The sequence below is a fragment of the Lepidochelys kempii genome, chromosome 2, assembly GCF_965140285.1.
Source record: "Lepidochelys kempii isolate rLepKem1 chromosome 2, rLepKem1.hap1, whole genome shotgun sequence".
Taxonomy (NCBI): Eukaryota; Metazoa; Chordata; order Testudines; family Cheloniidae; genus Lepidochelys; species Lepidochelys kempii.
Window position 1 is genome coordinate 204,417,932 of NC_136381.1, and position 27,842 is coordinate 204,445,773.

The 27,842-nt window shown below is 38.2% G+C and overlaps 1 protein-coding gene across 1 annotated transcript in view; it reads left to right on the forward strand.

Annotated features, from left to right (window-relative positions):
- Positions 1-27,842, forward strand: part of TBC1D5 (TBC1 domain family member 5) — a 274,096-nt gene that overhangs the window by 134,640 nt on the left and 111,614 nt on the right. The window contains exons 13-14 of the mRNA XM_073333539.2: positions 6,888-7,030; positions 21,848-21,954. Of these exons, the coding sequence (XP_073189640.1) occupies positions 6,888-7,030; positions 21,848-21,954 (250 nt within the window). The remainder of the gene's footprint in view (positions 1-6,887; positions 7,031-21,847; positions 21,955-27,842) is intronic.

Sequence of the window (27,842 nt, forward strand, 5' to 3'; positions counted from 1 at the left end):
AGCACAGTATCTTAGCATCTGCACAAGAAAATAATCTTGCTATGGAAGTTAAGGTACACCATACCTTTATATATCTAGATAAGAGTTCTTATAGCAATAAGTCATCATGGCCCAAAAGAAATATGATTGGATCCAGAAAATCCAGAAACAGTTTCAGTTCTTGATTTTCCTTTACAGCGTAAAGTTCTTTTGAAGTTTTATATGCACAATAGTTGTTAGTCACTCTTGTTTCACATCTTATTTCCAAGTAAGCATATCATACCTGAAAGGCTGTCTGCTGTTCATTCTAGCCTGTTTGACCACGCGTTTACACATTCAATTGTTCTAGCTGGAGGTGTAAACCTGAATGTAATTCACTGTTTGTACTAGATCTGAATTCAAAGAGAGGGCTTTCCACTTGAGTATAATTTTCTCAGTATCAATTCACCTGCAACATTAATTCTGGTGTTTCCTAATTTTTGAAAAAAGAAAAGGAGTACATGAAACAATGGGTGTTACCATACACACTGTAACAAGAGTGATCAGGTAAGGTGAGCTATTACCAGCAGGAGGACGGCGGGGGGAACCTTTGGTAGTGATGATCAGGGTGGGCCATTTCCAGCAGTTGACAAGAACATGTGAGGAACAGTGGGGTGGGGGGGGGAATAAACATTGGGAAATAGTTTTACTTTGTGTAATGACCCATCCACTCCCAGTCTTTATTCAAGCCTAAGTTAATTGTATCCAGTTTGCAAATTAATTCCAATTCAGCAGTTTCTCGTTGGAGTCTGTTTTTGAAGTTTTTTTTTTTGTTGAAGAATTGCCACTTTTAGGTCTGTAATCGAGTGACCAAAGAGATTGAAGTGTTCTCCAACTGTTTTTTGAATGTTATAATTCTTGACATCTGATTTGTGTCCATTTATTCTTTTACATAGAGACTGTCCAGTTTGACCAATGTACATGGCAGAGGGGCATTGCTGGCACATGATGGCATATATCACATTGGTAGATGTGCAGGTGAACGAGCCTCTGATAGTGTGGCTGATATGATGAGGCCCTATGATGGTGTCCCCTGAATAGATATGTGGACACAGTTGGCAACGGGCTTTGTTGCAAGGATAGGTTCCTGGGTTAGTGTTTTTGTTGTGTGGTGTTTGGTTGCTGATGAGTATTTGCTTCAGGTTGGGGGGCTGTCTGTAAGCAAGGACTGGCCTGTCTCCCAAGATCTGTGAGAGCGATGGGTCGTCCTTCAGGATAGGCTGTAGATCCTTGATGATGCGTTGGAGAGGTTTTAATTGGGGGCTGAAGGTGATGGCTGGTGGCGTTCTGTTATTTTCTTTTTTGGGCCTGTCCTGTACTAGGTGACTTCTGGGTATTCTTCTGGCTCTGTCAATCTGTTTCTTCACTTCAGCAGGTGGGTATTGTAGTTGTAAGAACGCTTGATAGAGATCTTGTAGGTGTTTGTCTCTGTCTGAGGGGTTGGAGCAAATGCGGTTGTATCGTAGAGCTCTACGTCAAGAATTATAACATTCAAAAATCAGTTGGAGAACACTTCAGTCTCTTTGGTCACTCGATTACAGACCTAAAAGTGGCAATTCTTCAACAACAAAAAAAACTTCAAAAACAGACTCCAATGAGAAACTGCTGAATTGGAATTAATTTGCAAGCTGGATACAATTAACTTAGACTTGAATAAAGACTGGGAGTGAATCTGTCATTACACAAAGTAAAACTATTTCCCCATGTTTATTTCCCCCCACACACACACCCATTGTTTCATGTTCTCTGTGTATATAAAATCTCTCCACTGTATTTTCCACTGCATGCATCCGATGAAGTGAGCTGTAGTTCACGAAAGCTTATGCTCAAATAAATTTGTTAGTCTCTGAGATGCCACAAGTACTCATTTTCTTTTTGCAGATACAGACTAACACAGCTACTACTCTGAAACCTAATTTTTGAGTGTTTGATTTTGCAACCTTAACATTCTTTTATGGTAGGTGTTCGGAGTGTAATTTCCAAAGTTTTTTTTTAGAAAGCTAAATTGAAAATACAAATTGCATCATGTGGAACCATAGTGACACCCTCCCTCCCTCAATCAGTCTCAGTGGATTTGGGATCTTCAGATCCACAGCACTGTCTTCTACCCCTTGAGCTAACAGAGTGATTGCAACAGCAGGCTTTTTATCTTCTCTGTGGACCTACCACTACAGAGAAATGACATGCACACTTTGCCAGTGGGTTTTACTGCTCTTTGTTAGTCAGCAATAGAATGTTCAGACTCAGGAAATCCTGAGTTCTGTTGCAAATTATTGGGAATTACAGACCCTTGTGCTGCTGTCCTCCCACCCATCCTTCTCCTTGGTTCTTGCCCTTTTCCCCACCTTACCACTGCTCTTAATCTCCCCCCATCTATGACTCATCTATTGCTTTTTTCTCCTCTTCCTTACTGGTTCCAGCTCATTACTACTCCTTCCCCAGATGCCCCATACCTGTTCCTCTCCGCCTCTGCATTTGAGTCAGAAAGCTTGCTCCTCCTGATCACTGCCTGGACACCAGCAAGGGGAGCATTGAGAGCACAGGTGTCTAAGTTCCTATGTCTGACACCATAACAGCCCTGGACAATTGTGAGGAGCAGTTGCTCTGTGGAGTCCAGCTGGCATGTAGGAATTATGAGAGGTTGGACCATGTTCATTCCAGATGGAATCTTCAGAGAAATTTAGCTGGCAAATTAACAAGTCTCTACTGAGCATGTGCAAACTAAGATTTTTTCAGAGCCTTTTAAATTACCAGATTTGAGCACATATCCATGGAGATGGTGAACAGAAAATCCCTGACACCAGTGTGACCCATTGCCAAATTTCATGTTTCTTCTCTGACGTATGGAAGACTACAGCTTGTAAAACAAAACAAAAAAATGTTAACATGGGCAAAACATTTTTTCCTAAGTTTGTTCTTGCAAACAGCTAAACCACTTTATCAAAAACATAGAAAAAAAGAAAAATCAGCCTGAGGCAGACACCCAATATGGAAAATTGCAGTCTGAGAATAAATTTGGAGAAGTTATAACTGGAAAACATGGTCTTATACTGAAAAGTATTGGGCAACGTTAGCCATAGGTGTTGCTCTTTGCACAGCATGTGATATATTGAAAGATTGATTAATCTTTAATATAAACACAAACCTTTACTAGCTCTGTTGCTCGTGTAAAGCAATATTAAGTCTCGTCAGTTCCCCCACTGAGATTATTTAGCAGCATGATCACTGCTTCAAACCTCCCTTCCAAAGAAGTCATAATTGTCTGAAATACATCCTGTCTTACTAGTGCAAGCCAGTGTAAGGGATCTCTTTCATATTTCTGTCTCATTCAGAAGGAGTCAGTCATCTTGTACATAGCCTGTACAGATGGGGCCAACATTTCACTCAGAAATCAGTGGCTTGGTTTAAGAAAATCACCTTTAGCTCTTAGTTTGGGGATTCAGTGTTCTCAAAACTTTCAGTGACTATCTGTGGACTCCTGATTTAGCCCCATCTAACTAATTTCAAGATGCCTGAAAAGTAGTCTGTGTTTGTGGTCAATCTTTGAAGTTAGGCTACACCCTTTCTGCAGACATGGCTTCCTATCTATCCGTGTTCATCCGTCTTGCTCCAGTGTCTTCCTTCGTGCTGCACTAGCTTTCCATCACAACTACTCCCATTCTGTCACTGTTACCTCTACTTTCCTATCCCAACTCCTAAGGCTTATGTAGTTCAGGTCAGCCATTTTTAAAGATTTCATTGCTCTTAATGAAGAAGGAAGATGTATATACAGATAAAACCTAAATGCCAAATCAATAGCTAAAATAAATTATATGGCTTCTAAATGATACTGCTTACAGAATTATCCAGTTAATCTTAATCAAAATGGTGGCAATCTTTATTTAAACCTGGTAAAGACTGGGTCATTCCCATAGTTAATAGATATACCAGAGGATTGATTTCTTTTTGTTTCTCTATTCTGTAAGGCCATTAATGAATCATTATCTCTTGCTAGTAATTACTGATCTCTTGAGAGTTGTGGTTTAATTATATAGGAATCATAAGTAGAAGCTAGAATTATGTATTCCAGAGGTATATAGTAGTACTCTTGGATGGTTTATTGGTGCTTTAAAAATTCTGGACTTTTTGTTTTTGTAGAACTTAATTGCTAAGTAGGTCTGGTAAAATATGAATTATTGTATTATTGCAGGTGATAAAAGGTATGCTGTTTTGACAGTTGCAGTCTGCAGGTGTAACAGATATAAAGCAAGATTAACAAGACAGACTAATAATTAAACCACAGCCAACCACCGAAAAGGAAAAGGGGTTATCTTGTCCAATGCTATCATTAAGTGCAACTTAAATGCTCTGTAAATATTTGTCAGATCCATAGAAGCCTGTTAATTTCGAAGAAAACACTCCAATGTAAAACTTGATTCATTAAACTAAGTGTGAATATATGCATGTAAAGGCTCATGGAAGTCATGCCATATGGATGATAGGATCCTTGGCTTATGGATGCTATGAGATAAATGTTACAGAAGAGGAGACAACAGTTAGAATGTCTGCATTTACAGTGGTGTGAATTGTTTGCTCCCATTGGGACAAAGAGGTTCACATACTTAATGGTAGTATCATGGTTGCTAAAGAAGTCCAGTTGTTCTTCTGCACTCTATAACTGTGAAACATGATATCTCTGGAGACTGAGATTTAACTTTCCCAGGAGAAAATGTAAAAGTGGAATAAAAGGAATGATTTCTGCTTGAGCAGAATAAACCTGCATCCACAAACAATTAACACTGCATAATGAAGTAGTAAAGAAGCAAAAGAGATTTCTAATAAAAGCCTAATAACAAATCCCATTAAACCATGGTGTATATTTTCCCTTGAAGTGTATTAGAGTTTTATCAAACCTCCCGAATTAGATTTCAGTAGGTTGTGAGCAAAGTCAGCTCAAATGATTCAAGCGTAGCTGAGCTTTCACTCCTAACAGCTTGTGCAACATGAAAGTTGTGGGTTTAAGGGTGGGAGGGTTTGTTACTGCAAGTAATAGGCTTCATGCAGAGTTTGGGTAATGTTTGTGTCACCGTAGGATAATAGTTTCCTGTAGAGTAGGCACTGTAGGGTAATGTGCCACTATATGGTAAAACACCTTATACAGAACATTAAATGTGCTAGATTAGCCTTGCTTTGAGTTGATACTGTTTTGTTGCAACACCCAGCCCTAAAGATAGGATTTACAGAAAGTGGTAGAAATAGGGGAGGCAGCGCGCATTTGATTTTAGTGGAGACAAGAACATTGAACATTATAAAGTAGAAAGTCATACTAATTTTTATATTAACAAATAACAGATTGACGGAAGAGCACAGATGTACGATAATTTTATATGCAAAGTTTAAATATTTTTGTTTTAAAACTAATGTTCCTTATGGAAAAAAAAATCTGCTTAGAGTTCTGCAAATTCTATGTCTGCAGCAAAGGTTCATTACTGTACAGTGGGTTAGCACTCATACATTCAGTTCCCCTAAAGGAAAACATTTGGAATGAAAGTTTTGAGAAGTGAATGAAATCTGATTCATAACATGAGCCTTTTATGAGCTTCTTTTACTAGGCACAGATTCATGCAGCTATTAAGTTGTTTTCCTAAATTTGTAATTGGTTAATGTTTGTTGGCTCACATTTGTGCAGAAATGAACTTCTGGTACAAGGGCCCCTCAAAAATTTGTTACTTTACAACTCCAATGAGATAAGGTACAAAGGTTGTCAAATGTCAACTCTTGGAAATCAGTTTAGTCTAGTTGTGAATTCTAGCTGCCTTTTAAATTCTATTTTTGTTACATAAGCTGCCAGCTTTAAAAAAGTGGCTTAATTTGCTTAGAGGAAAATTATAATAAATCTCCCTTTTCACTTCCCATCGACTAAAAGATTTTATGGTAAATAAAGTGTATATACCAGTTAAGAATGTAATTATTTCCTTATAAGCCCATTATGTAACCACTTTAAATGTAATACTGCTATTACATACCATTTGTGTAGCATTTTATATTTTTCAAACAGCTGTAAAATGATAATCCTTGCTACAGACCTGTGAGATAGGTCGCTAGAATTATTATTCCTATTTTATGATGTGAAAACTGAGACATACAGAGGCTGACTTGCCTGAAACCACTGAGTGATGAGTTCTTAGCTAACAGTACTATGCTCACTCTGCACTGTCAGTGTTGACCAAATACGACAGGTAATCTAGATAGATCTCCACATTTTGGTAAATAGGAAAACACATATATAGACAGCATGGAAGGTGATTCTACTTGTAGAATTGTCTCTACGTTTGATTAAAATTGAAGTGTACATACATAATCAAAATGGTGTATATAACATTTTTTACATACTGCAAACAATGTAGTTACATAAAGGGAAGAGGTCCCTTTCTGGTAACTGCAATCCAATCCATAGTGATTCCTGCTTCATTTGCCTGGACTTTTTGGAGATTTAAATAAATCACTGGCTTTATCCTGCTGCTTAGCTCTTCCAGACCTACATGAATGATATTTTCTCACCCTCTTTTAAAATCAGTATTAATTTAAATGTACAAGATGATGATATGCAGAGTGGTATAAGATTTCTCCACTGTGTCCCGCATGCACAATAACATTTTAATCAGTTGAAACTTTTGAAGTCCTTAATGTATTTCCTCCTATAACTGTGTTAGGATATACAACAGCACTTCTCAAAATAAAAATTTTAATAAAAAGATTGTCAAATAAATTAATGCTTTTTAAAATTCCATAAATTGTTTCAGATCATGCCTGATCTTATGGTACATATGTTGACTTAGTAATATTTGTAATTATTTCTACTGAATATATATGGTGTGTTTTTTTTCTAGACGATGGGTAAGGCTCCTATTTGGACGAGAATTCCCACTTCAGGACCTTCTTGTTGTCTGGGATGCTTTATTTGCTGACAGCATCACCCTGGATTTAGTTGACTACATTTTTGTAGCCATGTTATTGTATATTAGAGATGCCTGTAAGTATCAGTTACCTTCTTATCTTTTTTTTTTAAGGTGCAATCCCAGTTTTTTAAAAGAAAAAGGGTGGAGAGTATCGAAATTTCTGAATTTCATTTTTGAAAGCGTTCTGTGTAATTGAAAATTATTTAAAATGCTAACTACAGTAGGAGTTTCTTGTTACCAAATGTGGTCTGATATATTTATGAAAGACATTGAATGTTGGAGTTAAAACCAAGGTTTGTTTTCTGAATAGTATTATCTTTTTTATACAGCGTTGTGAATTGCATATATAAAGTAGAGTTATACAGATATGTGCAGAGCTCCACCTTCTGACAAAGCTGACGTATTGAAAAGTCTCCCTTTGTGGAAATATCTTTATGCTGTTCTCATTCATATGAGGAATAGAGAATGTTAAAGGCAATGATAATTTAAGACAACTACTCATAATTTTCTAACATATATATTTAAGGAAATTTACATATGGAGATAAGTCACATATATGTTGTTTATTCTATGGGAGTATATTATTTAAATAATAAATGACTTAAAATTATTTTAACACACTTCTGAGATTTGCCCAATAGTGAAATCTTTATTGTGCTAATGATGTGCAGTAGATACATATGAATGTTAGGCTGGGACAAGTAAGAACATCAAAAATTAAAGTTAATACTCCATCCTTAACTTGTATCTTTGTGAATGGGGGGAAAAGACACTAAATGATTAGTTAAGGAGCTCTTATTTATAAACCAGAACGTATTTCTAGTCATTACAAATGTAAGATTCTGGTTTTTTTAAATGGACCACACAAATCATACCTCTCCATGATGAGAAGTATTTGTCATAAAATATGTATCACTTTTTATTATAGAGACAAGGTGGGTGAGGTAATATCTTCTATTGGACCAACTTCTGCTGGTAAGAGAGAAAGATACTTTCAAACTCTGTGTGGCTCAACAGCATGTCTCCCTCACCAACAGAAGTTAGTTCAGTAAAAGATATTACCTCACCCACCTTGTCTCTCTCAGATTCAAGGACTGACACAGCTACAACAACACTATATACATTTTTATAGCACACTCGTCAAAATTTTACACATACCCATTACCATTAGTTTATAACAGTGCTTTAGGTCCAACAAGATCTAGGACACATAGTTCCAAACACATCTGTGCCTGCTATTTTATGGTCCAGTCCTGCAGATTCTTAAGCATGTGCTTTACACATGCACTAGGTCTACTGACAATTGTGGGACTACTTGTGTACATAAAGTTAATCATGTATAAGCACTAGCAGAATAGGGACCTTAGATTCCTCGTGATGATGCTGCCACTGAACTCATTGTTGAGGTTTTAAAATGCCTGTTTCTGTTTGAGAATGACCTGATTCAGAACGACTGTGGTCTATAAAATAAATCTGATGGTTGTGAAGGCACATTAAGTGGAAGTAGTCTTGAAAATTTTGTTGGAAAAATTTAGGGTGAATGTATAGTAACAAAAAGAAAAGGAGTACTTATGGCACCTTAGAGACTAACAAATTTATTTGAGCATAAGCTTTCGTGAGCTACAGCTCACTTCATCAGATGTATCGGATGCTTATAGGAACAGATTTTTTTTTAAAATCAATTTTTTTTATTATTATTGTTCCCCTCTAAAAAAGGATATTGTGGGAAAGTGGTCTGTGCACACACGAGCACTCCCTAAACTTTTGGTTTCTTGCAAACTTAGGCACAAGCACTGGTATGAAGTAGCTATGAACTGAAATAGTGTTCTGAGAATCCATGACTAGTACAGCCACTGTAAGTAGCTTTTACAAATGGAGCTAGTTTGCCAAAGCCAGATATACTGTATTTGTAATTGATGGCAGGGCACCTTTGCTGTTTAAGTAAACATAAATATAAAGATAAATAACTTACACTCGTGTGGACATTTTTAATTATTTTTAAGCTTACAAGGGTGGTACAGCAATGTAGCCAGACATAAGTACAGAATACACTGTCAAACCCAGACTCAAAATAAGTATGGAGGCTTTTCACATTTCTTGACTTTAGGGAGAAAGAGTGTCTGTGGATCAAAATCAGTATGCTTTTACAGTTTTCAGCAATTTTTTTTATCATTGCTAGTAGCTGAGCTTTGAGGAGAAAACAAAACATTTTAGGAGTCTTGTGATACCAAGTTCTGTTCTGAAATTTTTTAAAGCAAATATTTGTGGGGAAACTTCCATTTGTAGTATTCATTTGTTAGGTTTTGTTTTGTTTTAATTAAAAATACCCAATAATAATTACCCATCCTTTAAACTAATGGACTTGGAAAGTTTGAAATTTAAAACTCTGTACATTTTAAACAAAGAGAGTTAATATTAGAAGTTCTAAAACAAAATGAATTATTGCAAAGCCAACCACAACCTATGATAAAGCTGTAATAATGACAACATTTTCATGTATAAAATTTAGGTTAGCTCTTAAATACTGTGCATGTTAGATTTTTTTAAACTATTCCTTGTTTGTTTTTTGTTCTTGCTGCCATACATACAGTATTTTGTTATCTTGCTCTCAAGAGCATGGCTTCAAGAAAGTGTATTTCTGCTATAATTTTACCCTTTATTTTAAAAATAGACTAGATATGGAATAAAAAAAATTAGACTGTTACATATTGTACCTATGAAAAATGTGGTTGTAATGACAGGATCATTCAGAAGATTACAAATATTTAAGCATGTTCATGAATTCTGAAACCTGCTGTGCACAGATGCACCTCTGTACACATGCAAAACCCCATCAGTCAATGAGAGTCTGCACAGGCAGACAGAGCCCCCAGTTAACGTCCAATTTCAGGATCAAGGCCTAATGCATTTTTGTGGTTGTAAGAATTATCTGCCATTTTGTGGAAAAATTCATGCACAATATCAAAGTTATTTTCCTATCTGTTAAATCTTGGATCTGAAGTATGCACATACTCTTTTCTTATGTTAGAGCATGGAAATATATCTCCATTAGCAGAAGCTGATGAGTTCAGAAAGGAGGTTTGAGGACATTTATTTCATGGGGGGTTTTTTCACTGCACAAATATGCAACTGGAGTACAACTGAATATTTTTGTATTTCAGAAAAAAAATCAGAAAATACAGCAGTGAAATATCTTTTCTTTCAAGTCGAAAAACAAATAGAGAGGCTGCTAATGTTTTGCATATTTGTCTGATGTGAGGCCATTGTAAGTACATCAGCATTTGATGGTAGCTGAATAGACAAAATGACTGCTTTTCCATTTGTACGATTAGTTTCTGCTTTAAAACCAGATATGTCCATTATCATCATCATTATTATTGCATACCCAAAAGTGTGCTGGATACTTTGTGGAAGTAAATGAGCCACAGTCCCAGCTCTGAATAGTTTACTTAGTACTTTTGTGACATCTGTTATACAACAAGGTGTTCAGGAAGTTATATTTACTTCAACTAAATGGCTACTCTATAAGAAAAAATTGTTATGTAAAATAGAAGGGAGAATTAGTATCACCATTCCTGTGTTGGGACTCCATGTGGATGCAGGAGGTCAGACTAGATGATCATGATGGTCCCTTCTGGCCTTAAAAGTCTGAGGACTGGGCAATGTCAAACAATACACTCCTAGGCATCTCTTGGCTGGCAAGAAATGAAAACTTGGTCACAGACAGGCACAGTTATCCACAGACCCCTGCCTCTGCTCATGAATGGTTACTGGGTCAGTGGTAAACTGGATCTTTCTTTAATGGAGGAGCACCCCGGAAAAATCTATTTCATATTTCTGTGAGCACAGAATGACAGTTCTCAAGACTGCAATAGATGCCTTGTCCATTCTCTCTTGGGGGAAGTTTATCTGCATCGCATCCCCATCATCAGCAATGGGAAAGATCCTGACCAAGTTTTAGAAAAACAAAGGTTTCATTTTCTTAATTAGCCATCTGCTGTCCCCGGCAAATATAGTGTCCATTCCATTTGCGGTTGGCGGTGATTATCATGAAAACCTTGTAACATCAGATGATTCTGAACCTGGACGTCCTTTATCCTGACATTGCCTAGTCCACAAGGCTTCACTAATATTGCATAACATTAACAGCCAGGGTATACCCAGCTATTCTTCCTTCTCTTTATATTATTTTATCTTCAAATTTTGTTACATTTTGTTCTTATTTTGGGGTGTGTTATTCGCCACATCTCATATTTTTACAAGTTTTGTAGTTCATCAATCCCTAATAGAGAAGAGTCACTCTTCTGTCAAATGCTTATTTATTTCTGACTATTCAGAACCTGATCTTTTAGATGTTACAAACACTGAACTGTTGGAAAATTAGTCCTTTTTGAGTGCACCCACATCAGTTTTTCCGCTCAGCGTTTATAACGATCTTCAGTATGTAATCATGTTACAGACTTATATGAGTACTTGTGGCACCTTAGAGACTAATCAATTTATTTGAGCATAAGCTTTCGTGAGCTACAGCTCACTTTTATGCATCCGATGAAGTGAGCTGTAGCTCACGAAAGCTTATGCTCAAATAAATTGGTTAGTCTCTAAGGTGCCACAAGTCCTCCTTTTCTTTTTGCAAACACAGACTAACACAGCTGTTACTCTGATACTTATGAGTTGAACATTCCATACAATTTAAATAACTAGATACAAAGGAAAACTCTTTAACTGACTTCTTGATATAATCAGTTGGATTGAGCTGGTTCATTAATTTAATCAAACAGGTGCTTTTTCTGAGACTGCCATTTTGTTCTCTAGTATGTTAAGATCTAGCCCTTTTGGTTGCTAAGAAAACCTTCGGAATGTTAGCTGAGTATAAATTGCCTGAGATTGGCTACAGATTGGGACAATGGCACTGAAAGATGTGAACTGCCCCTAATTCTATAACTTAACTATAGTTAAGATTGAGACTAGTTTACTGTTTAGCAGCTGATTTCATAGAATCATAGAATCATAGAATATCAGGGTTGGAAGGGACCCCAGAAGGTCATCTAGTCCAACCCCCTGCTCAAAGCAGGACCAATTCCCAGTTAAATCATCCCAGCCAGGGCTTTGTCAAGCCTGACCTTAAAAACCGCTAAGGAAGGAGATTCTACCACCTCCCTAGGTAACGCATTCCAGTGTTTCACCACCCTCTTAGTGAAAAAGTTTTTCCGAATATCCAATCTAAACCTCCCCCACTGCAACTTGAGACCATTACTCCTCGTTCTGTCATCTGCTACCATTGAGAACAGTCTAGAGCCATCCTCTTTGAAACCCCCTTTCAGGTAGTTGAAAGCAGCTATCAAATCCCCCCTCATTCTTCTCTTCTGCAGGCTAAACAATCCCAGCTCCCTCAGCCTCTCCTCATAACTCATGTGTTCCAGTCCCCTAATCATTTTTGTTGCCCTTCGCTGGACTCTCTCCAATTTATCCACATCCTTCTTGAAGTGTGGGGCCCAAAACTGGACACAGTACTCCAGATGAGGCCTCACCAATGTCGAATAGAGGGGAACGATCACGTCCCTCGATCTGCTCGCTATGCCCCTACTTATACATCCCAAAATGCCATTGGCCTTCTTGGCAACAAGGGCACACTGCTGACTCATATCCAGCTTCTCGTCCACTGTCACCCCTAGGTCCTTTTCCGCAGAACTGCTGCCTAGCCATTCAGTCCCTAGTCTGTAGTTGTGCATTGGGTTCTTCCGTCCTAAGTGCAGGACCCTGCACTTATCCTTATTGAACCTCATCAGATTTCTTTTGGCCCAATCCTCCAATTTGTCTAGGTCCTTCTGTATCCTATCCCTCCCCTCCAGCGTATCTACCACTCCTCCCAGTTTAGTATCATCTGCAAATTTGCTGAGAGTGCAATCCACACCATCCTCCAGATCATTTATGAAGATATTGAACAAAACCGGCCCCAGGACTGACCCTTGGGGCACTCCACTTGATACCGGCTGCCAACTAGACATGGAGCCATTGATCACTACCCGTTGAGCCCGACAATCTAGCCAGCTTTCTATCCACCTTATAGTGCATTCATCCAGCCCATACTTCCTTAACTTGCTGACAAGAATACTGTGGGAGACCTTGTCAAAAGCTTTGCTAAAGTCAAGAAACAATACATCCACTGCTTTCCCTTCATCCACAGAACCAGTAATCTCATCATAAAAGGCGATTAGATTAGTCAGGCATGACCTTCCCTTGGTGAATCCATGCTGGCTGTTCCTGATCACTTTCCTCTCATTTGTCTAAGTGCTCTAAAATCAACATATTTACTTGGATTGTCTTGAAATTTGCTGTGCCTCATGGGAATCCAGGATAGTTGTCCAAATTTGAAATTGTGTAATCCAGCGGTTCGTTAGTTACAGCCCCCTCTTTTTTTTAAAAAAAAAAAATCATGTGTAATCAAAATTTTACAGTTCTTTTAACTTCTATTTGCACTCATCTGGGGACCAAACTATAGCTTGATTTTTACCCAGCAACTCAGGTTCCTTTTGAAGAAGCATTATTTTAAATGTTATTCAGGGTAAAATTTGGATCTACAATGTGGCTAGGGTCAAGACGCTTGCACATATCATAGAATATCAGGGTTGGAAGGGACCTCAGGAGGTCATCTAGTCCAACCCCCTGCTCAAAGCAGGACCAATCCCCAACTAAACCATCCCAGCCAGGGCTTTGTCAAGCCAGGCCTTAAAAAACTCTAAGGAAGGAGATTCCACCACCTCCCTAGGTAACCCATTCCAGTGCTTCACCACCCTCCTCGTGAAAAAGTTTTTCCTAATATCCAACCTAAACCTCCCCCACTGCAACTTGAGACCATTACTCCTCGTTCTGTCATCTGCTACGACTGAGAACAGTCTAGATCCATGCACTTTGGAACCCCCTTTCAGGTAGTTGAAAGCAGCTATCAAATCCCCCCTCATTCTTCTCTTCCGCAGACTAAACAATCCCAGTTCCCTCAGCCTCTCCTCATAAGACATGTTCCAGTCCCCTAATCATTTTTGTTGCCCTCCGCTGGACTTCTTCCAATTTTTCCACATCCTATGTAGCAGGACTGAGGCTCTGTTGAAAGCTTGAGTGTTTGCAGGTAGCTGACATGCTCAGTAAGATGACCATTGAACCTGAGTAGCACCATGTGCGACCTACCTTTGGCTGCTTTCTGAGAATGTGTTTTGTGCACATTAGTTGCTCTCTGGTTACCTTCTGCAGAACTTGCTTCTGGAAGTTTTGCCCTGAGAACAAAGTTTCTGGTTTAAGAGTCAATACATCAAAGTTCTCTAAAATCCAGATGCATACTCCGATTTTATTTTAGCAGTATCACCAAGGAAAACAGCATTAATTAAATAGAAGGAAGAGGAAAGACATTAGTCTACAGCAGCATTAAGGTAATATGCCACATGCTCCTTGCCCATTTTCTGAACCAATGGGATTGAATGTGACCAAACCAAAGCATGAAGCTGTACCTCTAATCCCGTTCAGCACGGTCAAAGTGGTTGCTGAGCATCAGAAAAGTATCCATAATGGAAAATTCTGTTCTAAGGACAGGTATTAGGTTGACATTGACTGTGATGCCAGGATACTGTGATCAATCCAAACAGTAATTTGTTTATCTTGAAAAATAAACACAGAAAACAAATTTCAGCATTCTAAAATAACAAACCCCAGATTGTATTTTCCCCACAAACTGCTATAAAATAATCAAGTAGTGCAGAAACTATGAGAACATTGAAAAACAGAGCTCTAACCCAAAAGACAGAATTTTTTACACCTTTTGTCACCTCTATTAAAATGGAAATGCTGGTGTCTCCTTAACTGTGCAGCTGCTACTGCCCTGCAACTTTAATCCTACCTTTTTGGAGTGATCTCCCAGCTTGCCCTGTCAGATGGTATGGCACTCTATCCTTCCAGATAGAGCATTGTGGGGATGCAGCATAAGGATATAGCAGGAGAAACAGTCAGACCTAGTCCTCACTAAGGCAAAAGTCACATTTAGGGAAGACTGAACAAGCTTCATCTAGCCTATTCTTGACTGCCCCAGAGTTCCCAGATGTCACTACCTATTGACCTTTGTCCTAAGGATTCTCTCTGGAACATTATTTCTCTCTGACCTGTAGAGCACTGATATCATGTATACTACCAGATTGCTCTGAATCCACACAGCAAGAATAGACTATTGTGTTTCTCTATTTATGCAACACACATAAATGACTACAGAAACGAGTGGTTCATGATGCCTTTGAGAGCAGATGCACTCTCCTTGTATCACAGTGACACTGTGGCAAACTGCTAGAAAGTAATCCCTGCACCATTCAATACAGCTGACCTTAGCATAGTGAAGGGCAGTTGGGGTGTATAAAAAAAATGAGAGAATACAGTTCTGTGGGACACAACATTCCCACATAAAATGGCACATATACTTAATCATGCCTCATGTTTGCTTATTATAGGACAAGCTGGGCTAAAACATACTTCTATATATCCCCAGTGGCCCTTGCCATATCCCTGGGGCAGAGTTAAGGTTACAGGGCAGGGCTGGTATGCAGTTTAACTCTGTATTATCTGGTTTTCAGAAGTTTAAGTATAGGTGCACTTGATGTTCTGGAAGGGTACAAGAAATGGACAGTCAACTGTAACTATTAAAGAAGTTTTGGAGCAGTGAATTTATTTCAATATTGTGGTATCTAGCAGGCCTAATGATGATTTAAATGTTAACATTAACTATTTCGCTACTGATCAAAGCATGTAAGAAAAGATAGATATGACTATACTATGAAGGTCTGCACAATCTAGTGTTTGACATTTCATTTTGAAACCAAGAGTGGGTGGTGTTTAGGAGATACCACCACTTACAGTTTTTCCCAAGCTGACCCATGGAGCCAGTAAGTCAGGGGGAAGAGGGAGATAAACCCAGGGTGATATCCTGCGAATAGGGAGCTTTCCCACATAGCCAGGCTAGTGTCTAAGCACCACCAAGGACCACAGCAGAACCTGACAGGGTATCTGAGCCCCACTGAGACTGATCTAAGGTCAGGAAAGCAGCAAGGGTGTCCGAGCCCCACTAAGAAGGCATCAAGCCCGTGTTGCTCAGCAGACAACCTGAGTCTTAAAATATGTTTAAAAGCTATTACATCTATCCTAACTTCAACAAGAACATTGACCATTTTTCACTAGGTAATGTTATCATCCTGTCTCAGACAATTGCAGTTTCTGTATTAGGGACAGTGGTATCCAGAGGTTCTGCAGCATCCAGTGTCACTCCTGTTGCTCTAATAGGAATATTGATGAAAAGCCCTGACGCACAACCAAAGGAAATTCACACACAAACATGCTTGTGAGTCAGATTTAACAGTCCTGGTGACCTCTTTCCTTCTGAGAAAAAGTTACATGCATCTGGCGTTACCTCTTTGTTAGGAAGGCTTGTGTGCTTCGAAACACAACTAACAGCGTGTCCAGACAACACAGAATTTGTTAATCTGTATTCATTCTGATGCAACTATTTACAGAAGATCTGCCAAGTTGAATTCATCAAGGCTCTCCTTCTTGAAGATGAGGTCTAATATGTCTTTCAGAAGGTTCCAGCTGGTTCTGTAAAAAGGCTGCTAAAGAGATACAGGACGTCACAGAAACCATCAAAATGTATAGAGGAGGGTGTGTCTACTTTCTTTTGGAGCCATTGAGACAGATCACTATGACTCAAATAAGCAGTTTTCATAAAGACAAGATGCTGCATTCCGTAGTGAACAGAATTTCCAGAAGCCATAAACCACACAACAAAAACCATCTCTGACAGTTTAATATTATCTATACTTTCTCATGCTGGACAAGGCTTAACATTTGGCAGTTTTTCTCTTTCTGCTTTTTTCAGGTACTGATCATCGGGAAACTTTCTTTCTCTCCTTGCTTAATATTTAGGATACCCGTCGCAATTCTTTCTACAGCTTATTTAATTGTTATCTAATTTTGCATTTTGCAGCTCCTATTCAGCATGCTTGGGAAGGCTGTACAATATGTAAACACAAGTAAATTTGCCCTTTCAGGAAAATTCAAACATATTTTGCAAGCAGTCATAAAAATGTAAAAATATTTCCAGTTTGTAGACTAGAGAATACTTGTCCTACTCTGAATAATGATGTTCTGCAGGAACTTTTGCTCTTTGTCCCAGAACCCTGCGTTCAAGTGAATGCTGTCCTTTAAGCTAAACTGAATAGGAAAACAGATTAAATTAAAACTTGCAGACCTTTTATTAAAGTCTTTTACTAGTCAAACCAATGCTGCTAGTTCAGACAAAATCCAGATAAGAAAAAGGTTTATAGCAAGAGTTTAACACTATTAATTTCAATGCACCGAGTTCTTATCTGCCTCCCGAAATCTTTTCAACAATGTTCAACTCTTCTCCAAAGGTGGTTTGTCCTTGCCTTTTTTATGCAAACTTCCCAGGTGATTATCTTTAAGTCAAGGGGAGTTCGACTGGACTGTAAAGTAGGAATCTTTTAAAAAATCTATTCCCAAGAAGTTCATTTGAATTGGACTGGAAATGGTAAAAGTAATAGCCACTTTTTATAACTTTAAGATTATGTACAGTTGCAGCTTTGTTTGACAAATTGTATCATATGATGAAAATCTGTTATTAAAACAATTCATTACAAGGACCAGCCATTATAGAAAGGCTAACAAATTGCCTGTGCTTGTTCCAAATACTAATACTGGATTTCCTAATGTCCAAAGATTGTGTGATGGGTTATTTTATGCATCAGAGGCATATTTACCATAAGGAAAAATCTTTCCTTTTTTTCCTATAGATGCCCTCTTAACTAGAGGGTTAGCTCCCTCCTAGGCAGAACAGCCAAAAAAGAGCCTGTGGCAAACATCTGCCGGATCATCTTTCTGGATGTCTTTCATCATATTTCAAAAGAATGTACAAGTGCCATAGTATGCTACTGTGCTTCGCTATCCCTAAGACTGTCCTTTCCGCCGCTTATCACAGACATTTCTAGATTTTCCCCTCATCTGGGATATGCCATCCTCTGATTTGTAGTAACATAGAGAATTAGAGGAACCCAGAAGCAAGATTATCTCTGAATTAGCTGTTTCTCCTTTCTGGAACAAAGCTTCTATATTATAATATACTATATACATTCCTCCATATTGGGGAGACCTCTTTTTGGTACTTATTTTTTTCCTTCTGAAAAGTTCGCTTTTCCACAACACACTAGGTTTATTTCTGTTACTTGCTGGTGGGCCTCAGAGGCATTCCAAAACTTTGCAAGTCTCTCTAGAAACTATTTCAACTTATTTTTCACAAAATAAAATAGGAAAAAAGTAAAAACAAGAATTGATCCTATCTACTGATTTTGAAATTTTTTTCCTGAAGAAAGTTTGCAGTCATCGTCAGGACAAAAGTATAGTGCATTTCTACTATTGTGTTTAGTTTTCAACCTGTTCCATATTTGGCAGTGTTTCACTTTGTACTTTTTTTCTTTGTATGTTTTTTACCTTTCTCACTTTTGCCTTTGAAATGTTATGTTACTTGACTACTACTTCACTTTCCCAAGAATCTCTTCATAGGAGGTACTGTTGTTTAGTGGGTAAATAAGAGGATTGTGAGCCAGAACTCATAAGTTTTATTCCTGGCTATCCCACTGGCTTGCTGTGTGGTCTAAGGGAAGTCATGTAATCCTTCTCTGTTTTCCCTTCTTTTAAACAGTTATTAAAATACTTTTTTACTGTGGCTCATTGGCATAACTTAGTTGATGTTACAGATGGTCTGAAGTCTGTTGATGATGTATATTTCATGGCAAAGGCAAATTGATAAGAGGGTTTTGAAAAAAAAGTAAATCCATGCTACCACAATGACCAGCTGAGATGGAAATTGGATAGTTCTTGTAATGGGGACGTGGACTTTGGCGTTTCCTCCAGATGTTACTCCTGATCAAACTCTCTTTTATGGAAATGTTACTTTCACCTACCCTGTTACGATAATGAACTCTAACAGCTTGGTCTGGATAAGCAGAGCAGGTGAGAAATATGGTGAGACTTCTCTGGACAGTAGGGAGAGGCTGTCAGGTTGACCAGGGAATTATCACAGAGGGACTAGATTTGTAGGTATGTAAGGGGTTCTTTTCTTCTGCTTGTAAATTAAGGGGAATATACCTCATTGGAATTTACCAAGTTTTCAGATGAGGTTTGCTAGGCAAACCATTTCTTTTGTTTCAATATCATTTTCTCTCTACTTTTAATAAATCTTTTTGAAGAAGACCACAGTTGTATAGGATAACTCACATACTTGGCCCCAAAGAGACATGAACCCGTCAGTCTCTTTAAGGAGAGGAGCTGAAGGGAATTTCAGCAGCCTAACTCTTTACTCAGTCTTGGTCAGACGGGCCCTGGGCAGAGATGTTCTCTCCCATTAAGATGTCTCGCAAAAGACTGGAGGCAGGTGAGTACAAGGGGAGAAGCCTAACGACCAAGGAGGAGATGAGAGTGATTGGGGGGTGGGGGTGAATGACAAAGGCACTTCCAGATCCATGTATGACAGGCCCTATACTATATAAATGAAAAGTATTTATACTGCTGAAGAGCCTATCCTTCTATTATTCTACATCAGTTTTTATATTGCTCTCATCATAGCAATGTCTAAGCACCTTCCAATAGTGCACATCTGTCATGTGTTGTTTGTTCTCTCATCCTTTTCCCAGAGGAAGAAACGTGTGCAGTGAAGTGTCTTTTGGTAGGGTTTTTGTGTTGAAGACCCAAACGTACCTATTGCTATGCACTTACATTGGAGAAGACAAGGTCAAAGAAGTGTGCCTTACGCTTGGCGTAGAAATAGGTGAAGTCTGTGATGGTCCTTAGTTCCTGGGCGATTTCATTCCACAGTCTCAGGTTGCCTTTGGAGAAAGTTTTGTCTCAGAGAGTGAGCTTTATTCTTCCCTTGAGATAAGGTTTGATTTTGGAATTTAGCTTTTTTTTGCCTTTTTTTGCCTTTTTTTGTAATGCTTCCAATGAAATTTAAAGCTTTACTGTAATTCTCTTATAGTTGAAATACTAGTTTTATCAATGTTTGAATCTTCATCATTGAAATAAATTTGTTCTTACTTATATTTACTCATTTTCTCCAGTATCTAAAAAAAAAAAAAAGGGCGGGGGGGGGAGAAGAGGAGCAAAAAAATCACCCTCCAAGTCCCCAAGAGAAAGAAAGACAGAAGAAGCTATTTAATACCTTTTAAATTGCAAAATAGAAGACAGGCTGGCGTGTTCAAATGGAAATACTTTAGTTTAAATGTCTATACTTTATAGAAGCATTTAGAATTTACTATCCATTTTCAGCATTTTTATTTGCTCTAATAAAATAAAAAGGATCCTAATCATAACTACTGTACAGTGTGTTTAAATCTGGTTTAAAGATGAGAATTTGATTGGTTGTATAATATGTGGTAGTTGCATTATACTCAGCTGAAAGAACTCTGACTGAGACTATTGTACTTGTGTTCATTATGCTAGCTTTGTGACTTCAAGAAGAAAAAACAGGTATCTGAATATGAACAAGAAAAACAAAAGGACAGAAAAAGAACAGGCAGAACAGATAAAGAATGAGTAGGATAAGTGAGTGCTTTACAAATGAAAGCAGATGTATGAAATTACAAGCTGTCGGATCAGCAACGGAAATGAAGATGATAAAGTGGTTCCCTACGCAGATTATAATTATTCATTTTGCCCAGTCCTGCGTCTTTTCCCCATAATTCTCTTGGGGGAGGAGGGGTACAGGAGGAGATGAGGTTTACTCACATGAAAGAAAAAAAAATCAGACTGGTAAGTCTGTATGGTCACAAAACAATAATTTATTTTGGCTTTTTTATTGTATCAAAATAACTTTGTGCGTTCTGCAAGGATATTTTCTCACTTAAGATTCTGATTGGTAAATTTCTCAAAACAGTAAAGTTTCTTTACAATTTATTTACAATTAATGTTGTTGAAGGGAGTCTGTATAGTGCACAGTATAAGCATCATTATTAGGCACTGCTTTGACAGCTGGAGCAGATGGATTGCCTGAATTTAGATAGTGCAAAAGAAATGAAGTAGTTTACATAGACCTGCCTGAAAAGATGTGTTTAATAATTGCACTCATAATTAGATTGATTTGCCAAAAAAGAGAGAGAGCGAGCAAAGAACTATACTGTGTACTTAAGTTAGGATGGAAATGTACACATCTGTTTACAATGGGAGATGAATTTAAGGCAGAGAAAAGTCTCCTGTGCAAGTCACAAAATTCTAAGAGATATTTTTAAAGTATTTAAAAGTAAAAGCAAGAATTCAGAATCCTTAGTTGTTGCTCAGTATTTTCAGGTAATTCACTGGGATTCTCCAACAGATAAATGTAGGAACATGAATAGCAGAGACCCAAGTATTTCACAGACTAATGTTAAATGAGGTCTTATCAAAAATAGATTTTTAATGAATCTAAAGAGAACAAAAAGTGATAGATGTCTGTTTAATAATATATATTTGAAGAGGGTATTTTAGTAAAGAATGGTTGTGGGGGAAAGTGTTTCTTCATGAAAGAGAACATAACTAATTGCATAGTGAATCTCAGAGTGCCCCATTGAAATAAATGGGAACGTTCGCATTGACTTCCATGGGCACAGGATCAAGCCCACACAACATATAAGGCTTGATTCTGTAACCTCTTCCTTGTGTTGAGCAAAACTTGACTTCAGAGGGTCTGTTTGTACTTATCATGAGGAAGGGCTGCTAAATCTGCCCAAGAGGGTGTGTAGAAAAAAAATGTTTCCTTTAGAAGACCCAAATATACACGTGTGTATTCCCCCCTTTTTATTTTATTTTTTATTTTTTAGTGATCTCAAGTAATTATCAGACCTGTTTGGGACTTCTGATGCACTATCCACCTATAGGAGATGTACACTCACTCATCCTAAGAGCACTGTTTCTCAGAGATCCAAAGGTAAGATAACCATTGCTAAATATTACCAGTACAGGAGGTAAACCTCTCTAATAAAACATTCAAAGTGCTACAAAATGTTAATGAGACACAGTATCCTACATTTGGGGTGGGGTGAGGGGCTTTTTCAAGGAGCTACTTTTGGAAACTGTCTACTCATGGGGAGAATTGTCTGGTGAAATTAGATTATGGTTCCCCCAGGTTTTAAGTGGTAATCTTCTACCATCGTGCTAAGCAAACAGCTCCAGTAAGTCAAATAACTACTGTACCTAGTAAAGGTTTTCCCCACTTGTCAGTAGTTCATACTTAATATTCTTCACAGAGGACCACATGCCAGAAGACTTACAGGGCTACGGTAATATATATTTAAAGTCTATGGTAACGTAAACTGTCTAGAAGTCATAGCACAATTTCCTAGTAGACTTTTATACATGTGATTTATTAATTCTGCAAGCTAACCATAGCTGCACCTAGAGGGTCCGTAGCATCCTACTACGTTTTTAATTAAAAATGAGATCCACTCTTAGTCTTCAAAGTTTCACACAGATTTTATTTACTCTTGTTAAAGTGAGTTCTTGTTTTACTAATGTAATGTTTCTGACATAAGTAAATTTACTGAACACTCAGCAGCTTTAGAGCTACCCTTATATTTAAAATAAAGTATTTGAGATAATGCTGTGGATGACAGTATTCTCGGTATCTGGATCCTTCGCAGTTCTCCGAGGTTGTGCTGCCAGTGTTAGGATTGTCTGAGCATGTCACGTCACTAGGCTGCCAATGGACAGTCTAAGCTTCCTTCAAGTCACCTCTGAGTAGGAGAATTTCTGCACTTTTATCAGTTGGTGACTGTCTTCTGCAAAATGTCACTGGCTTCCGACATGTATTCTTTTATAGATTAAGAAAAATTGTCTCCTTGTTTCTGTGTCAGTTTTCTGCAGAAATCTGTGTCCTCACAGCTGCTTGCCTCATTCTTCTTGTGCATAGATTTCTTTCAAGATGAGAGGTAAAATCCGTCATCTCCCTGATGCTTAAGAAAGTTTATAGTATTAAGTTTGTTTTTTTAAGATTTAGGCAGCAGACTCTGAAATCAGACTATTCAGCATTTACATTCTTGCCTTCTCTTTTCAAAACAAAGCAGAAATATTTTTAAAGGGAAGATGTTGAGGAGAGGGGGATGAAACTATGCTAAGCCATCAAACTGACTCTAGCACATGTCGTTTAATTCAGGAAGAGAATATGTTGGTACATGAGACTAATTTAATAATGATTAAAAATTCTCAAGCTGCCCTCTGTGCCATCTCAGGCAATGTGTGTATAGATCTTCCTACTAGCAGATGGGGCCAACCTCCCACCTCCTGACTCCCTGACTTCCTGCTCAATTGTTTTCCTGTCTCCAACAGATGGAAGCTGACAAGCTAAAGACAAGTTCCACCCATTCTCAGCCTCATGAGACTTCAGTTTCATGCTAAACATCCTCATGTGTGCTTTTGAGGTGGCGGTGTGTAGGGTGCACGTAGCTATGTGTTGGAGTGAAAAGCAGTCTGTGTCCATCCTGCAGTGTTTAGCTCCACGTCACGGTGAAAGGATCTGGCAAGGGGAAGCAGCAGGGAAAGGCTCCAACAGTGAGGAGACGCCAGAGCCTTTCTCCTCTGCTGGAATCTTTCCTTGCTGTGTAGGAAGGCTCCAACAGTGGGGAAGCAACGTGACCCTAAACGGCTAAAACTAGTAGTGTAGACGTGGGAGGCACTATTTGAGTATGTAGAGAGCTGCGTAAGGTGTAGACCTTAAGATTCTGGCATTGTCTTTACTCACTGTCTAAACTAGCTAACTAACAGTGCCTAACTGCCTACACTGCTCTTTATACCCATGCTCGGGGCGGGGGGGGGGGGCATGCAGTGTATGTACTCTCCATGCCACTGTAAGTGTAGACATACCCTAAGAGAGGTCTGAACATATTTCTTACCTTACCTTTCAAGTAGTCCTCTGTTCAGTGAGAATAGTCTACATGAAATTGAGCCTTTCTGATTCAGACCATTCCCCATTTTCTAAGTAAAATGATTCCCGCCTGTCATGAAGTGATCCTCCTTTTCCTGTCTGTCCTCACAAACACAAATTAAAAGTGCCTTCGCACCCACTGTATGGCTGTGCTTGTCTACCTGAACAGAACTCTGGATGTTAGAAAGCCAGATCTTCCCAGAGAATTTTTTTTTAAATATATATACAATTCGATGAAGCCAAGCCACAGCGTTCTTATCAACAATGTTCAAGCCCCTAAGTCCTCCAGAAAGTTGAGTCATTTTGCAGTCCTCAACAATGTGTGAAAATGAAGAGCCCCAAGAAAGTCTAGTAGCTTCTCACATGACATTGGCTTGTTGATTTCAAGGCTGCATTAAAAAAAGCTATGCTTCCTGGGATAAAGAGGCCAAGCTTGTTCTCAATGACCTTTCCTTAAGAACAGTTACCTCTTGAGCTGAGAGGGGGATATATACTCCCTTTCCCTGTTCCTTATTTTCCCTAGACAAACTTTAAGGCTCATCTCTGTGTCCTTAAGCACATGTGAGTTAAACCCAGTTTCTAAATGAGTTGGGATTTGTTAGTAGTGGTTTGAATTCAGTGTTGTGGAAGACTTACATATTAAATGTTGTATAAGTCCATCATAATTGCCATGGAGTGAAAGAAAAGAACTAAAGGAAAGGAGTTCTGTGGTTGTTACGCAAGGATATATGCATCTATATCTGCAGCCTTTTGGGTCACAGAAACTCCAGAAGTCTGTGCGGGGCTGTGCACTAGTACACATGGGAGAATTAAAATGTCCTCTCTGCTGCAGGTGTAACAATAGTTCAATTCTTCCTTTCTCCCTGAGGGAAAAGGCAAAGAGAGGCTAGAAGGCTCTGCACAGTAGTGTAACCTGGAAGCTATGACTAGCTAATTCAGTACTTGCTGACTTCTCTACCCCTTAAGGCTTTCCTGTGCACTTCCCATTAGGAACAGTAGATGCAGAAGGCATATAAGGTTCAATGCAATTTGCCTCCCCTGAGCTAGGGCAGGTTCCCTAAAAAGTTTCTTCCGAGGCTTTCTATGGTTTTAATTGTGCCATCCCATGGAGCCTCTACTGCACTCTATGGGCAATTGTTCATTGTCCAGTATGATTTGTTTCACATAGCAAGTGCACTCACTGTCTTGTAAACGTGTAAGGGAGACCTGGTCTCTATCCGTCGGAGCTTGAAATCTCAACTGGACAAACAGCAAAGTTCAGAAGTTTAGTGGGAAGAGCAGGGGTTCAGCTTGAAAGCAGTGTAGGTACTTTACTAATATGTGTTTCTTTGGGAGGTTATCCTTGAAAGATAGCTAAATGCCAAATAATCTCACTCTTGGGGAGTTTTTCTTGCAATTTAGGCAAAACTGTCGAAAATATTCTGTGGGGAACAATCCTGCCATAGCCTCTGGGGAATGGAGTAGATGGACCTAACTAATGTGGCTTTTCTAGCTCTGGATCTATGATTCTGTAGTCAATCTGAACTGGCCTTTTCTTCATCGCATCCCATTCCTCCTCTTTGTACCCCGTGATATCGATAACACATCATGTCCCTGTTTTCTTCTTGAGGATTGATGTGGGGGGAAGGTTTTGGCCTGACGGCCCTCTCGCTTTTTATTGACTGAAATTTATAGCTGTCCTTAGTAGAAGAGCCCTTCTATGTCAACAGAAGTTATATATCAGTGTCCTGGAAATAGAGCACACAGCTCTGTAATAGCCAACAACAAGTTACTGCAACTGCTTCTGAGGGGAAGCACAGAAGACTTTACAGAGCCACACTTGGGCCTACATAGTGCCCAAAGTGCATTTGATTATCCTCAGTAGTTAAGAAAATCTGGAATTCAAACTTGAAATTTGAAATCTATGTTGTTGCCCCTACTCAGGGCTACATTGTGAGCTCACTTAGCAAGACGCTTATTCCAAATTTGCAATTCTTCAGTAAGCAGTAATTCTTCTCAATTATATCAGTCAATGGGATTTCTATCTATTTAGGCTTTTTTAGAATAGAAGGTTATGTGAAAACTGACTTGATGTGAAAGAAGGGGGAAGTAAAAGTGTGTGTGTTGAGTGAGAAACTGGAGCAATAGTAGGAATTGTTCTTGTAATATACCCAAAGGAATTGGTAGTAGGTGTGTCTCTGAATATAATACCCCAAAAGTACCTAATTTTTTCCATATATTTTTTTCACATCACCACTGTTGGGTAGTGCTGTGAATTTTCAAAGCAAATACTGTAGATGAAGAAGTAGAGATGTTGAGGGAGGGCAGTCAGAAGAATATAAAGTGATTAAAAAACATAGTTCTAACTAGAGTTGTTCAAATAAAAAAAAATTAAAAAACCCAATTAGAAATAAAAGTCATCGAAAATGTGAACATATTGTGTTCCTTAAATAACCAGATGTTCTCTCCCTCCTGAAGGCAGACAGGGCTCGGAATAAAAGGTTTAAAACTATTGTTTTAAGTTAACTGTGAATTTTGCAAATCTGTTTTTACCCTTTAGCAAATAAAATTCTAATACAGCAACATAAGCGAAGTAATTTTCATCTTTGGGTGTTCTTATTTGTATGTTGTTGTGTGTTGAAGTGTTAACCTTATCACAGTGACTTATTACAAAACTAAAGCACTACATAGAACATTACCATTTTAGATAACATACTATAAGAACCTGACAACCGTCCTTTGTTCGAGAGCTTACAGTATTTATCCAAAAGATTTCTGCAAAATAAAAGTTTGTCTGCAAACCTTTTAGCAGGAATGGTTGTACTACCTTGCGAGAAAGCTAGTTAGAAATAAGACAAGTTTTATTCAACTCTGAAGTGGTACTACTCAATACCAGTCTATTAAAATATCATTTAGAATGTTATATTTGGCTGTTTATTTTAAACTTTTTTCCCATCACACTGAAAATTCTGGTTTGTCTGATTTTTTTTCAGCATAGGATTTTAAGAAATTTAGTAACATTTTAAAATAATGGTTTAATATATTAATGGTAAATTACAACTGAATCCCTGCAGAAGTACACCTGGCATCTCAAAGATGCTCTATTCGTTAATCATAACTGATATTACTACGACTACCTTAGAAAGTAAGCAATAATATATGATTTTAAGGTCATGATCATACATATAACGACCAGCTAGAGGAATTCTCATTTCAGCCTTCAACACTCATCATGATCTGAGCAGTAAATGGCAGGAGAAAAAAAATTACATTACTGAGATTGTGAACTGAGCTGTTTGTACATTATTTTCAGTTGAATTTTCTTCTTAAGTAGCTGCTGCCACATCTCAGAGTTTTCTCTGAGCTGGTTTCATGTGCCTGAAAGGCTGTTTAGCTTCACTTTCTTCTCCTTCAGATAAATTCTTTTCTATACACTCATTAGCTGAGGTGCTTCTGAAAAGCTGGAACTATTCTTTGAAAGCTGCCTGTTATTTCAGAATTGTTTGTTTCAGTGTTTGTGAAAGGAGAGGAGCAGGTTTTAGTTTGTTTTGTTGGTTAGCACTGTGTGCAATCTGTCATTAATTACCACTCTTAATGACCAGATTGCAGCCAATCAGGAGTTAGTCTCCTTCAGCATTTGGACATTAGCAACTCATTAATTAATATTTACTCAAGAGGTGGAATTTTGATACCTAGTATATAATGGTTAGTTTATCACTTTAGAGTAATAGCAGCTACAGTTGTCTCCCTCCTCCCCATACAATTCTTTATAATGCTTCAAATTTATTTTTAAATAATGTATGCTGTTCAGCCATGAGTCAGTTGACTCATTTCCAGGAGGCTGACAACTGGGCATTGTCTAATTTTTTTAAGTGCTCTGTGCTGATGGGGAGGCAAGAAAGAAGGATTTTTAAGCA